Consider the following 15,969-nt stretch of genomic DNA (forward strand, 5'->3'; position numbering starts at 1 on the left):
CAGAGGAAGTGAGTGGTGGGGCTGTAAGACCGGAAAGACAGGTCGAGCACTGCAGTGGAGAATGCTAAGGTGAGTTTGTACATGTAGTGATTCAGCTGACAGCAGGTAGCCATTGAGAACCTGAGAGAACAGATGGAGTGATGCAATTGAATCCGAGCTGCAGAAGGATTAGGGGACTGCAGTAGGTGGATAGCATAGAGATAGGAAGATGGAACGTTGGTCAGGGACTGTTTCAGTAGTCCTGATGAGTCATATTTTAGCCTAAATTACAGCTGTGATAGAATAAGAAAGTGGGGAGTTATCCAAGACGAATTGCAGAGCAAAAATCTTCAGGTTTTAGGAAATGATTGACTAAAGTGAGCAAAGACAAAGTAAAATCTAAGATAACCTGGTGCTTCTGAGTCTGATTGCACGAGGTTGGTAACCACACGGTAAGGGGAAGGAGGCCCCTAGGAGCTCTTTGTCCGGTTTGTGCAAGTGCAGAGTTGGCACCTGAGAATGAGTGCCTTTTAAAATTGTGAGCTGGGCGCCTTGCATCCAGTCCCTAAGTTCCCTGGGTACCATTGACAGGAGTACAGATGTCAGAGGAATTGAGGAGGAAAGGGATATATCTGATTTTGGACAGGCTGAATTTAAGTGTTTGAAATGTCCATAGAAATATGTGTAGCAAGACATTAAAATACTGTTTTCTAATAGAAAAGAATGAAATAGGAGGAAAGGGAGAGGAAGAGAAAGAGTGGATGGAATAGACAGATAGTAGGGAGAGAGGGAGGGGAAGAGAGACATTGAGAAGGAAGAGGAAGGTGCGGGAGAGAACATGAGTGAATATCTGCATGAGGTAGTGGCTGAATCATGGAAGTGGTTTCAATTATCCAGACTCAGGCTCATACCCTAGTGGCTCCCACAGTGTTTCTAGCATTGCAATTGTTAACAGTCACTTATTTAGCACTTACAATTACATAGCAAGTACTTACATAGTGGTGAGCATGTGACAAACAATAGTTTTCATACTTCGTATAGATTCACTTACCTAATATCTCCAAGAAGAAGTGACTTGCTAAAGCCTCAGGCAGCCATGCGTGTCTCAACTGTCATGCAAACCTTGGCAGTCAGAGCCTGTGCTCTTCCTGTGCTTTGTTGCCTGAATTTGGATACCTTCAAATGGGATATGGTCCCCTTTTATCTTAACCCAACAACTTCACCCATTTAGTTTCTGCCAGTCTCTGAAAGCATTTGCCCCTGGCCATAGAGAATGATTTTGGATAAGACCTCCAGCACAGGGCAGAAATGTGCAGAGTGTATACAGTGGGGACCAAAGTAAAAGAGATGCCAGAGGTAATGGAGAACAAAGGGCATAGATGCCACAATAGGATCAGAATGGTGCTGAAAGGTGGCAGCTGGGAGGGAGAGATGCTCCAAGGGTCACATTTCAGAGATTATATCTGGATAAAAGCATGGAAACTGCAGATGGAAAAGTTATTTGCAATATTTGATAGAGCATTGGAAGCAACGATGAACGATAAACTCATTTTAAGGAAAGAGAAGGTAATGAGATGCCAAAGTGAGGAATATGGAGGTCTTGATGTGTAGGGGCAAAGACCCAGAGAGGAAAGCCAAAAGTGGCAGCCTACAGCAAGAATTCATGGATGTTGCAAAGACTGGCTGTGGGTCCTGGAGAAGAACAGCAAAGAAAGAAACAGTCTTGGATTCAAATCTGCATTCTGTCCCTTACTGTGTAACCTGAGGAAAGTGTCCTAATCTGAGCTTTGCTTTGCCCATCACTAAATGAGACTAATAAAATTGAAGCCCTTCTTAAAAAGGATATAAAACATACAAGCACAGTGTCTGCTGTAGAGCAGATGTTCAGTGTATGATCAATGCTATTAATATAATGAATTTATTTTAAAATTTGTAATAGTATTGAGTTTTATTAAGGTATGTAGGAAGGAGTTTTTAATTTCTCAATTCTCACCAGAAAAAAGAAAAGAAATCGTTAACCCCAGCTGTGCCAGTTGAATCTAAACCGGATAAACCATCGGGAAAGGTACGAAGACAGCAGTGTCCTTCTACGTGAGATAGTTACTCATATGCTCTCTATTTAACAAATATGATTTCTTGTGGGCAAATAATATGAGGGGGTAATTTAAAGGACCGTTTTAATGAATTATTGTTTCAAGCTAATATTGAAAGTGTGGGTTGGAAGTACGGTTTTCACACTCATATTTGTAACACTTGATATTATAATCCTTTAAAAAAAAAACAAAAAACTCCAGTTTCATCCCATGCAGTTTACATTCCAGTTTCTCTCCTGCAAATACACTTTATTTAACCAGAGATATTACTAAAGAAGTCAGGCACTTCTTTATTCTGAAATTCCTAAAAGAATCAGTCTAAACCTTCAAATTGTATTCCACATATCCATGATCAGGAGGGTCCTAAAATTGTCAGGGGAATAGGGTAGTTGCAAAAAAAATAAAATAAAAAAGACAATTTAAATAATTATTTTTCATCTAAATCAAATAATACAAAGTCCTTTCCTAGACTGTTGTTTTCTCCTTTCAATGCAGGTTATCGTTCATAACAGTCATCCTTAACATAAAAAATAGAGGCACTCTTATTTATTATTGTATTAGTCCATTTTGACACTATTATAAAGAACTGGGTAATTATAAAGAAAAGGGGTTTCATTGACTCATAGTTCTGTGTGGCTGCAGAGGTCTCAGGAAACTTACAGTTATGCTGGAAGGGGAAGCAGGCACCTTCTTCGCAAGGCAGCAGGAGAGAGAGCGTGTGAAGGAGGAACTGTCAAACACAAAAGCATCAGATCTCATCAGAACTCACTCACTATCATCAGAACAGCATGAAAATCACCCCATGATCCAGTCACCTCCCTTCCTCGACACATGGAGATTATAGGTTCCTCCCTCGACACATGGGGATTACAATTCGAGATGAGACTTGGGTGGAGACACGAGTCAAACCACATCAATTATACTGATTTAAGCCCATATTGACATAGTAAACTTGTGAGTTCTTGTAAGTTTAATGTCTCAGGTAATTTCTGTTTTGTAAACCTCTTCAGGCAAGCAAGTGAACAACAACAACAAAAAAATGTGAATGAAATAATACAGAGTGATTTCACTCATGAAATAGATTATATTTGGAAGAGGTACCATATAGAGATTTTTAGGGGTTCTTTCTTTGAAACTCTGGAAAAGTACTGATAAGCAATAAATACCAAGCATTTCCCTTATCGCTTAGAGCAACATGGTTATAATTCCCTGTATTTTGTTTTGTTTTGTTTTGTTTTGTTTTACTTTTCTTTTTTTAACTGTCAGTGCATTGGACTGGCAGCTTTAATGAACTTATATATTTGTTCATGTATGTAATGCACGTAGACTTGTTGAAACTGTGCTTCTTGCCTGAATGTGGCTTTTTATCTTTCCCACCCAGAATTTGTACTTTGAGACTTAAATAGTAAAATCTGTTAGAGACCAGATTTTAACTATTTTGGGGAACTAGTTGAAGAACTTTTGGTGTTTGGCGGTTTTTCTACACAGAATGGCTTTTTCGTAGTTAAACTAAAAGTGAAATATGTGTAACAAATAACATTTAAATATCTGTTCTTCCTTTTCCAGTCAGGCATGGATGCTGCTTTGGATGACTTAATAGATACTTTAGGAGGACCTGAAGAAACTGAAGAAGAAAATACAACGTATACTGGACCAGAAGTTTCAGTATGTGATCTTGATATCTGTAAAAATTCATACTCAGTAGGAGGAGAGCAAAGAAGGCCATGGTCATGAAATACAAAAGAATACCTAGTGAGGCCAGCGCGGTGGCTCACACCTGTAATCCCAGCACTTTGGGAGACTGAGACAGGCAGATTACTTGAGGTCAGGCATTCAAGGCCAGCTTGGCCAGCATGGTGAAACCCTGTCCCTACTAAAAATACAAAAATTAGCTGGGCATGGTAGTACACGCCTGTAATCCCAGCTATTTGGGAAGCTGAGGCAGGAGAATCACTTGAACCCAGGAGGCAGAGTTTGCAGCGAGCTGAAATCGCACCACTGTACTCCAGTTTGGGTGACAGAGAGAGACTCCATCTCAAAAAAAAAAAAAAAAAAGAATGTCTAGTGTTCTGTCATTTGCATAGAAACAGGATGATGTCAGTATCAAGACAGCAACTAGAAATCAGTGTTGGGGATGGAAATGGTTTGTCTTTTAGCGGCTGCATTATAACATTGAGTTAGCAAACATTTGTTGTTGTGCTAAGATTGACACTGGGACATGGTCCACTGGGTCACACACTTATTTTCCATCCTCAAGATTTAAGTATAATGGACTAGAACTTGTTTTGATTTCTCAATATTTTCCACCCTCAGTTTATCCCTTTTCCTAATTCCTAAAATTGTATTTTCCTTGGTATTATAAGAAAGACATGCTGGCCAGGCATGGTGGCTCACACCTGTAATCCCAGCACTTTGGGAGGCCAAGGCGGGCAGATCACCTGAAGTCAGGAGTTCGAGACCAGCCTGACCAACATGGTGAAACCCCGTCTCTACTAAACATACAAAAAAAATCAGCCAGGCATGTTGTTGCATGGCTGTAATCCCAGCTACTCAGGAGGCTGAGGCAGGAGAACTGCTTGAACCCGGGAGGTGGGGATTGCAGTGAGCTGGGATTGTGCCATTGCACTCCAGCCTAGGCAACAAGAAGGAGACTCCATCTCAAAAAAAAAAAAAAAAAAGCCATAGACTAGACAAAAATATTTGTAACAGACATAACAAAGGATTTGTTTCTAGAATTTATAAAGAATAAAAAACAGAAAAAGACAACCCAATGGAAAATTGAGAGAAAACTTGACTGACCAATAATCAAGTAAAATGAAACTCTCCTGAGTAGTTAGGAGAATGATATTAAAACACAGAAGAAACACTGCTTTGCATTTATCTGATTAGCAAAAGCGTGAAAGTCTGACAATTCCTATAGTCTTCCTATAGTTGGTGGGTGTTCATGATGAACATTCCCTTCAACCAGGAAGTCCACCTCTAGAGAGATTCCCAGGAGGGAGCCTTGCCCATGTGTGCAAGGAGTTATAAAGACTGGTGAAATGCTTGGAAACAATTTTGTTCAATAGAGGACAGGATAATAAAATTCAGTGCTTTATAGTGGTTAAAATGGATTATTCATGTATCAGCATGGATACATTACAAAAACATAATTTTGAATAAAAAATGCAGAATGATATGTAGAATATGATACCATTTATGTAACATTGGAAAATAAGCAAAGTAATGCTGGACATTGTTTATGGATACCTACATATGTAAAAAATGTTCTAAAATAACTTTAAATTGATATGCTAAAGTTAGGAATGGTGGCTGTTTCTGATTAACAGGGAAAGGGAATTCGGTTTGAGAATGCTAAACAGGAGACATCCACTCTATGATTTTGTTTTCTTAGAAATGACAAAGCTAATAGAGTTGGGTATTGGGTTATACAGAAACTCATTGTATTATTAACTGTTCTTTTATATTGGTTAGAAACCTTAGATAATAAAAACATTTGAAAACAAAATGTATCTAGAAGTCAACTTTAGTATTTTGAATATTTTCTAGCATTACATATGAGTTAAGCCAATTAAATATGGGTATTTGTGTAAACTTAGAAATGTAGTTGTATAAATTGTTGGCTTCTTAATGATTTATCATTCATCTCAGTACTTCCATAAATTAATAATGGAATCATGCTTTAGTTTCAGAATATGCATATAGCGTTCTCAGCTAATTAATTATATAATATCCCTATGTGTATGATTTTGTTCCAGGATCCAATGAGTTCCACCTACATAGAGGAATTGGGTAAAAGAGAAGTCACAATTCCTCCAAAATATAGGGAACTATTGGCTGTAAGTTAAATAATCATTTACTTTTATTTCACTGTTTCCTCTTTAGAATATAATTTCATGTCATTATTTTTACAATGTTTAAAAGTTAGAAAACATAATGGTGCATGTGAAATTGTCATTACTCTGAAGCTCACTGCATTGGTTGGATGGGGCTGCTGTAAGAAAGTACCACAGATCAGGGGCATAAACAAGCGATTGATTGTCTCACAGTTCTGGAGGCTGGAAGTCTAGAGTCAAGGTGTCAGCAGGGCTGGTTCCTGCTGAGACTGTGAGGGAAAGGTATCTTTGAAGCCTATTCTTGGCTTATAGATGGCCGTCTTCTCCCCACATCTCTTGACACCATCTTCCTTCTGTGCTTCTATGCTTATCTCTGGGTCCAAATTTCCCCGTTTTGTAAGGACACGCATCATAATTGGAGTAGGGCCCACCCTAATGACCTCACCTTTACTTGATTACTTCTATAAGGAACCTATCTCAAAATCAGGTCTCGTTTTGAGGTACTGGGGTTAAGACTTCAACATATAGATCTGGGGTGGGAGGCACAATTCAACCCACAATGGGCCATACATTTTGCCCATCTTAAGGATTAATTCTACCTTCTCAACATCATCAAATTAATATTTGTTTCAGAAAATGGAAGGGATCACAGGGCCTCCTCCAGACTCTTTGGTGAGTTTACATACATGTCTTCTGATCTAAATTAATATGTTTTATATTTTTGGTTGGGGGAACAGGGATATCAATTCTATATTTGAGGATTATGATTTAACTCATCTCCAAATCAAATGGAGTTTCTGTGTGTTCAGAGAAAGGGCTTGATGTGAGGGTTGTCTCAGTGCTCCTGAGTCCCATAAGTAGGGTTTTTGAGGGGAAGGAGAATGAAGGCAAGAAAGTATTAGGATAGAATTCATGTTCATAATAATAGAATGAGAATATTCTAACATGTAACTCCTTTAGAAAGGGGGAAGTGGAAAATAATACTTAGTGAGTATTCACTAAACCAACTTAGTGAGTAGCCGCTCGCTTCAAAACATACACTTTGATCTAAGTTGCTTTATTAACACATCTCATTTGGTTGCAAAGAAATTAGAAAAATGCATTATTCATTTGCTAGGTTTATGATCCATTCTTCCACTTCAGCGGTTCCCATAAGTTACCCATCATTGTGCCTGTTTCTTTAGAAACCCATGGGGCCAGATGATGCTATAGATGCCTTGTCATCTGACTTCACCTGTGGGTCACCTACAGCTGCCGGAAAGAAAACTGAAAAAGAGGTATTGTTTTTAGTGTTGTTAAGGGAAACTTGTTAGGAACTATTTTGAACTTTAAAAGAATAACTTTTTAGTTCAGGCTATTACAGTTAAAGTTTCCTCATCTGTAAATCTGATCTTTAGTATTTTATTTTCAGGAATCTACAGAAGTTTTAAAAGCTCAGTCAGCAGGGACAGTCAGAAGTGCTGCTCCACCCCAAGAGAAGAAAAGAAAGGTGGAGAAGGTATAATCACAGTCTACCTGACAGCAGTTGCTTTCCAGAGCCTGATCTAGCTCATTCAGGAAGCTGCCAGTAGTGCATTACCCATGAGGAGAAGCCATGATTTTTTCCCTGTCAGGTCTATCTGGAATAGGGAAGCCAATGAGGGTTATATTAATCATCTCCAGGCAAGCCTTGTGTGTTTCTGTAACTGCCTGGGAATGATTTTAGCATGGTTGTCTTGGTTGTCACCTAAGACCATCTCACCATTATGATACACAGAAGGGCAGAAACCAGAGAAATTGCACTCTTGGAACATAAAACCTTCAAGTTTGATTTTCTAAAGGACTTTGAGCACTGAGGATCACTAGCTGGTACTGCCCACCACTCAGCTGTATTTCACTATGACATAATTCTCACAAATCGCAAAGGCAATCCTGCGGCTCTGTGCTGGAGCCAGGGAACACATTTCTCCTCTGCAAACAGTCAAGATAATGCTCAGGAACAGTTTCTATCAGAGCTGCTTGTGCCTCTCCCCTCCTGGAGTGGACAGTTTATTTTTATCTGGCAGGCTGGGGAACAGTGGTGAGCACCACACCCCTGAGAGTGGGAGTTCCTATAACGATCAGCCATTGTGCCTTCAGAGAAGAAGGCAGCGGGGGCCACTTCAAGCTTCCCTGCTTTCAGCTTAGCAGGTTTGCTAAAGGTTGTCAGAAGCCTTTTAGAGACACAGTTTTAGAAAAAGAAAAACAGGGTGGTAACAGTTTACTACTTGCTTCTTTTTTGTTGTTGTTAAGAGTATTTTATAATAATATTACTATAGCTTTATGTCTAGCTTACCAAATAAGGGGTGAAGTGTGCCCCAGAGAACGCTGTTACTATAGAAACGTGTCTTAGCCCCAATTTCCACTCATTGGTAAGTTCTTTTTCCTTTCTCTCTTTTGCAAGGTTTCAAATAAACTTGCCTTTCTAGAGCACTTCCCCAATCCACATTCAGTTTATAATCTAAAATGTATTTCACAAAGAAGTAAATGGATTGTTCAGGCTCCAGAGATGTCTTTTTTCATGCACAGAATTTTTTACTTTTAACAGGATACAATGAGCGATCAAGCACTGGAGGCTCTGTCGGCTTCACTGGGCACCCGGCAAGCAGAACCTGAGCTCGACCTCAGCTCCATTAAGGAAGTCGATGAGGTACTGACCTTAGAGTTGATTTGCAAAGCGTGTTAGTCTGCACATTACAAAACTGAATACATTCTGCATGTTTAGAATTCTTGCACAACTTTTGCTGGAGAGTAAAACTGAACATTCTTCATTGTGCCTTATTTATTGCTGAGTCGTTAGCAACTAAGAGGGATAGTTAAGTGATTGCTTGTGAAACAGCTAGAATTTTAACATTTGAAATGAGCATGAATCTCCCTTGCTAGAGTTTAAATGACACCTGACTAAACGAGATAACAAGGAGGCAGTGCCTGGCGGGAAATAGTGAAGTTAGGCAATTGGGAATTTGTATTTTCAGAAGGGTTCTGGGTGCTTCTCTTTATAAGAGAGGGAGATGTCTATACAAGGAGTGGGAAGATCCTTCATTTATCGCTCTGGGGAAAGATGTTGAAAATTTTGTCTCAAATTAAAATCAAGCAACGATTACTTTGTAACTAGAGCTCCTGCATATTTAGAGAATAATGCTAATAAGTGTTCATCCCACCACACTCCAAGATCTTAACAAGCCTCTGAACCAAAACAAGCTTATATCTGGTGTAGGAAAGTTTTAATATTAAATTATAATTTTTGTAGAATTTTTCAACTTGGTCCTTTTGGGGGAAAGAGGAAGGAAAAGAGAGAGCTGCCCATTCCTGACAAGGCAGTGTTGTGGGGAGATGGAAAGCAGTGTAGTGGGGAGATGGAAAGGCAGCCTGGGATCCAGAGGAGCTCGCCCTGCCTCCATCAGCTCAGGCTGGGGGAGCTGGTAGGCATTGCTGTCACAATGCCCCATCTCTGCTGTCACTTCCTGTTCTGAGTCATCAGGGAAGGGGAGTCTCCCTGACTTCCAGCAACTGTTCTTGAGTCTAGGATTACCCTGGCCTAAGATGGGCCAGTTTCTATCTTCGACTTTCTTGGAGGGCTCACCGGCCACAGTGTGGCATGATAAGCTTTGTGATGGTGAACGCAGGGGAGCAAGAGAAGCAGTTCCTATCTTCCAGGACCAAGTAATGTACTGGGAAGAAGGGAAACTTAATTACTGAGATATACATTACTTAGAGTAGCCAATAGAAGCAGTGTCATCTTGAGGACAGGGTGGTGTTGGCAGAACCCTGGGGGGAGTCAGGAGGCCAAGCTGAGTTGTAGCTTTACCACCTGAGGGCGACAGGGCCACAAGTGTATTGCACTTTTGTCTCAGGCTTTTTGCAGACCCTTAAGGAGAGATAATAAATGTGGGAAGGGAGGGTGTAAACATGTTATAAACCCCAGGATCAAAGGAGTCTTAAGAGTGACTAAAAGCAGATAAGCAGATGTAAAAAAAAAGTGACATAAAATAAGCATGTGGGTAACTAGTTTGGGAATGCATATGAATGTATTGTTTCCTCTAGAAAACTGCAGAGTAGCAGCAAACTAATATTCCAGCAAAAAGGACTCTTCCTTTCCATTCTTATGACATAATAGTTGTATTATTCTGTTATCATGCTGCTAATAAAGGCATACCGGAGACTGGGTAATGTATAAAGGAAAGAAGTTTAATTGACTCACAGTTCCACATGGCTGGGGAGTCGTCATAATTATGGTGGAAAGTGAATGAGGAGCAAAGTCACGTCTTACATGGTGGAAGGCAAAAGAGCATGTGCAGGGGAATTCCCCTTTATAAAACCGTTGGACCTAGTGAGAATTATTCACTATCATGAGAACAGCACAGGAGAGCTCTTCCCCCGTGATTCAATTACCTCCCACCGGGTCCCTCCTACAACACGTGGGAATTATGGGAGCTACAATTCAAGATGAGAGATTTTGAGATTTGGGTGGGGACACAGCCAAACCATATCACTAGTTTTCCTTTTTAATCATATACAAAGTATAAATGTTTCTAAAGAGGATCTGTCAGTCCTCCAGATTCTTAACCTGAATTCTTAGTACCAGACTTAGTGGGTCCTTTACATCCTAGATAGTCTGATGTGATGAGAAGGCTCAGGAACGTCGCTATCAGCCTGTAGGAGTATCCATTGCCACCCCAGCACACCCCAGCACACCCCAGAATAGAGAGCCGTCTGTGGAAAACCACGTAATACTCCAGAGAGGAAACCCATGCCTACTTAGTATTCCTGTCATCTACCATAACATAAAAGTTTTTTATTCTATAATGATACCCCATTATAAGTCTCCCACATTTTTAGGTGTGGCTGCCTAGTCCAGTGCCATTTCAATTCAGTAGACTCTTTTTTTTCGATGCCTACTGTATGCAAACCACAGAGCAGGCATTTCAAGAATATAAAGATCAAAGAGGAACATAAAAGCTCTGGCTGCATGTGTCATTCTCACTGTCCACAGCCTGAGATTAGACTATTAAGAGGACCGTCTTAATACAGGTGACCCTGGATGTTCCTGAAGTCTGCTGTACCCTGACCTAGGGAGTGCTGCTCCATGATAAGATTTCTCCAGATGCCCAAATAGAGCATGACTGGAAATGTTTAAAAGAAAACCATGACTTCATCCTTTAATGAGAGTTTCTCTAAAACAGTAAAACTAAACGCAAGCATAGAACAGTGCCTGTTCCATTAAAAGTGCTCAATAAGTAGTAATTAATCAACTAACCAATTAGTAAAGAACCACACTCTTAGGCTAAGATGCAGATGGGGGCCGTGGGTTGGGTTGGAATATGCCAAGTGAACCTCCTACCTTGATTTGTAAATTAAATCCATGCCTTGATATAGGTACGCCTTCCGTATTATGGGACTCACACTACCCATCAGCAGGTAAAATTTCAAGTGTTGTGTCGTAGCAGTCAGTGATCTACTATAGAACTACACTTTTATTGGTAATGCAGCTAGTTGTTCATGGTTTAGTAAGCTAGAGAAGTCCTTGCATTATTGAAGGGAGCCCTTTTAAAAGAGGTAAAACAAGTTATACATGGATCAGCCAAGATTTGTGATGGGCTGCTTCTACCATTTCTGAACTGGGTTTAATGTGAAAATTAGTCATATTTCCTCTCCCTTCCTTAGACAGCTGCCTCGTTGAGTAAGACAGATGAAAGCCATTAAAATAATTGCAACTAACTGCTGCACTGTGCTTACTGTCTTCAAAGAATCTTTTTATTTGCTTTTCTCTGGTGATCTTCACAAGTTAGTGAGCTAGATAAGGGTTATTAGTAGCCACATTTCACAGCTGAAGAGACTGGACCAAAGAAAGGCTAAGTGGCTTCTCAAGGTCACAGCAGCTGGAAGCAGAACAGGGTAGCTCCCCGGGATCCCTGGCTGGGCTGCTTTTGCTCAGTCACCCACTGCTACCTTTCTCACAGCTGCCCACCATGGTCTTGTGCTTTGTAGTTTACAAAGTTCTTCCAGATGCGTTTACCAGATTTGGTCTTCTCTATAACACTCAGGAAGTACACAGAGGAAGTGATATCATCTCATTATGTGCATTATCCAACTACTTTTTTTCCCCTCCATTTTCATCAGGCAAAAGCTAAAGAAGAAAAACTAGAGAAGTGTGGTGAGGATGATGAAACAATCCCATCTGAGTACAGATTAAAACCAGCCACGGTAAATTTTTAGCCACAGTGCATGACAACAGCATCTTGCCTTTGCATCTTGTTTTATTGCATCTGTACCCTTGACACTGTCAAAGGACATACCTGTCCCCCATTCAGATATTAACTCTGAAAACCCTGAACCTTTTTTTCTCTGCTCCCTACAGTTAGACCCCTTGAGGGATGGTTTGTCCCTGCCTGGCTTCCTAAGTAGTGACCATGTGGTCATTAAAATTCCCACAAATTTAAATGTTTTATTTATTAACAATTCTTACAAAAGATCCTTCAACTCAGAAGGAACAATTTGGGGATAATTTTTTTTTCTTAATGCTATATGGATAAAAGCACCATAGGTCTTCTGAGGGGTAGATATGAATGTACAAGGCTTTACCAGTATGCTAAGTTAAGGTGGTTTTGTTGCTATTGTTTTTGAGTATGGTGAGGATGGTAGACTAACTCCTGTCATTACATTTTTGTCATTTACTTTTGAAATCATGCATATAAACACATGTTGGAAAATGGTTACAATTCTAAATTATGAAACCTCGTATCCAAAAAAACTAAACAGTGTTATAGGAATGATATCCACCTCTTCACTCTAGTTTGGAGAACTGGGATTTTTTAAAAGCTTTCATAAACATAGCTACATCTTTATTGCCAAATAATTTTTTTTCCTATTACTCTATCCAACAGATGAAAAACATTTTTTAATAACTTAAAGTAAATGTGCATTCTATTTGGTAACATCTTGATTTTTATAGCTCAGCTGCTATTTTTATACTTTGTAAAAAGTAAATTTGAAACACAAACTCATGTAAATCTTCTAAGAAAAAAAATTAGCTGACATCTCATATCCTGGAATTCCCAGAAACAAACTTGATGGGACATGAAAGCAAATTTTTCTATTTCATTTCCAATGAGTTTTAATTTTATTTACAGGATAAAGATGGAAAACCACTATTGCCAGAGCCTGAAGAAAAACCCAAGGTTAGGAAATACATTTTTTTCTGATACTTAACAATAGACATGTGTAAAGTATGAATTAAGATAATTTTGACAGTCCCGAGTTCACTGTGCAGACTTGCATGCTCACCTAGTACAGAGGAGATGGTAACACTTGGCTGATACCTGTGGCTCCTTTCCTTATATTTTAAAGATGATCTTATTTTATTTTATTTTTTCATTATATACTTTCTTTTTTTAATAAAATAAAATAAATTCGCTAAAAAAAGATGATCTTCCTCATAAATCATTACTGGACTATAAATTTCTAGTAAAATTTATTACACACTAGAAACTGATGTCAAGAGGGCCCTTAAGTCAGATTAAGCTAGCACTTTTGTTTTGATGCCTACTCTATACAAACCACAGTGCAGGCATTTCAAGAATATAAAGATCAAAGAGGAAAAGAAAAGCTCTGGCTGTGTGTGTAACTCTCGCTGTCCATCCTGATCAAATTCTCTGATGATTCTGTTTTGCCTTAAGTTGGTAGTAACCTGTCACATATAATCAGCAACATTTATTAATCACTTGCTATGTACCTGGCACTGCACCAAATGCTTTTTGGATATTATCTTTGTGAGTCCTCAGTGAACAAGGACGGTACTGTTATTATTCCCATTTTACAGTGAGGAAATTGAGACACAGAGGGCCTATGTAAATAGCCCAAGGTCAAGGTGCTAGAAAATAGCAAGGCAAGCCCAGGACTCAGAACTCAGGCTGTCCAGTCTGAGTCCCAGTGTCTGAATCACATGCCCTTCTATCATGTTACTGTTGTTAGTGACAGTCTCCACATGCCCTAAACTAATACCACTCTCCTGAAAGAACAAGGGGTAGCAGAACTTTCCTGCCAAAATCCCACGTAATCATATGAACAGAGTATATGATCCATGTTTTCACTTATTCAGAAGAGAAGTCATGAGGAAATAGGAAAATAATCCATTTTTAAAAATTATACAGATCTTCATTGTAGAGAACAGGCAATTTTATTCGAACAAAATTCTTCTGAAACTAAAATATCAAGGAAACGTTTGACCAAATAAACCATTAATACTTTTGCGGTACTGAGGTGTTGTGTAAGTATTTCTTATTTGTTTCATAAAAATTTTATCTTAACGTTGATAAATGAAAAAATACGCCCTTTATAAATTAGCTTTGGGTGTTAAGTATGGCCTCATTGTGTTAATCAGGGGAAAAAATTGCTCCATGAAAACTTTTTTTTACAAAATAAAAAAGAGTCCCCTTGTAATATACAGAACTTCTTATATTACAGGCTCGGAGTGAATCAGAGCTCATTGATGAACTTTCAGAAGATTTTGACCTGTCTAAATGTAAAGAAAAACCATCTAAGCCAACTGAAAAGACAGAAGTACGTTTCTAAACATATAAATCTCTAGTTTTGAGGTTTGTGATCTTAAAAAAAAAAAAAAAAGTGAGACAAACTGTTTTAGCATGAAGCAGTCTATTAGAAAGCCTAATATGCCATCGTTTTTTTCCATGTCATTTTTGTCTTCCTTTTTGGATGTGCTTTCTGCCCCAACCTAACCCTGATATTCTTGCAACTGAAGTCCTGCAATGACTCCTTCAGGAAAGCTCTGGAAGCCATGGCTTCCTGCTTGTCCCAGCTTCTGTAACTGACCTGGTTGGGCTGTCATCACCCCTCCCCTCTGGGTTGCAAGTGGCCTTTCTGCAGTGTCCTTCATGTCCATCGGACTCATTCTTTCTCAAGCATGTCTGTAGTCATGTCTTTCCCATCCCTACAAAAAAAAAGTTCCTATTGCCATATTCTTGACCCAGTTTTCTTTCCTACCAAACTGTGTCCCTGTGTCAGTAAACTGAACAATAAGTATGTGTGCATCCCTGGCTTTTCTCACTTGATTCCTCTGTCTTGATTGACCTTTCTTTCTAATTCTAGATCAACTAAAGTCTTACTCATCCTTTCAAGTCTCTGCTAAGATACGGCTTTCTTTATCTCCTGCTTTTCCCTCCCTAAACTGTATCCATCCAACCTTTATTAAGCAGAACACAACATGGCAGAGGATCTGTAGTTCTTTTTTTATATATCACTATTAAAGCCTTTGTTACAAAGAAGAGTTTAGCTGTTTTAGTCCCTCTTTAACGCTAACATTTATGCCAAGTTTAAATGGGTAGTAAGCTCCTTGAACAAAGAGATCATATCCTATTGATGACCATCTGCTGAGCACCTTGCATATAGGATAGGCTTCCATAAATGTCTAGATTTTAAAAAATTTGGTTAAGGGTTTGCTTCTGTTTTTTGTTTGTTTTGTTTTGTTTTTTTTTTCTTGAGACAGGGTCTCACTCTGTCTCCCAGCTGGGTGTGTAGTGGCACAGTCTTGGCTCACTCCAGCCTCAATCTCCAGGCCCAAGCAATTCTCCAACCTCAGTTTCCTGAGTAGCTGAGACTACAGGTGCATGTCACCATGCCTGGCTAATTTTTGTATTTTCTGCACAGCTGGGGTTTGGCCATGTTGCCCAGGCTGATTCAAACTCCTGGACTCAAGTGATCCACCCTCCTCGGCCTCCCAAAGGGAGGATTACAGGCATTACAGGCATGAGCCACCGCACCCAGCCTTGAAACTTTATTCTTGTGATAAAATAAGATGGGACAGTGGTTCTCAAACCTTAGCATGCATCAGGATCATCTGGAGAGTTTTTTTAAGCACAGACTGCTAGACTCTACCCCCAAAGTTTCTGACTTAGTACATGGGGTGGGGGTCTAAGAATCCACATTTCTAGGTTCTCTTATGGTGCTGAGGCTGTTCAGGGATTACACTTCGAGAACTTATGGTTTATTATTACTACTTCCATTCCTACATAGTGGTATATAAAGTG

The 15,969-nt window shown here is 39.4% G+C and overlaps 1 protein-coding gene across 7 annotated transcripts in view; it reads left to right on the plus strand.

The window, feature by feature from the left end:
* CAST (calpastatin) overlaps nt 1-15,969 on the plus strand; it is a 111,758-nt gene that overhangs the window by 71,173 nt on the left and 24,616 nt on the right. For all 7 annotated transcript variants that reach the window (XM_023212203.3, XM_023212197.2, XM_023212198.3 and 4 more), the window contains 10 exons: nt 1,976-2,044; nt 3,639-3,737; nt 5,831-5,911; nt 6,542-6,580; nt 7,093-7,185; nt 7,320-7,406; nt 8,475-8,576; nt 12,047-12,130; nt 13,057-13,104; nt 14,390-14,485. In XM_023212203.3, coding sequence (XP_023067971.2) covers nt 1,976-2,044; nt 3,639-3,737; nt 5,831-5,911; nt 6,542-6,580; nt 7,093-7,185; nt 7,320-7,406; nt 8,475-8,576; nt 12,047-12,130; nt 13,057-13,104; nt 14,390-14,485 — 798 coding nt within the window. The remainder of the gene's footprint in view (nt 1-1,975; nt 2,045-3,638; nt 3,738-5,830; nt 5,912-6,541; nt 6,581-7,092; nt 7,186-7,319; nt 7,407-8,474; nt 8,577-12,046; nt 12,131-13,056; nt 13,105-14,389; nt 14,486-15,969) is intronic.

This window comes from Piliocolobus tephrosceles, chromosome 4 (genome assembly GCF_002776525.5).
Source record: "Piliocolobus tephrosceles isolate RC106 chromosome 4, ASM277652v3, whole genome shotgun sequence".
Lineage (NCBI taxonomy): Eukaryota > Metazoa > Chordata > Mammalia > Primates > Cercopithecidae > Piliocolobus > Piliocolobus tephrosceles.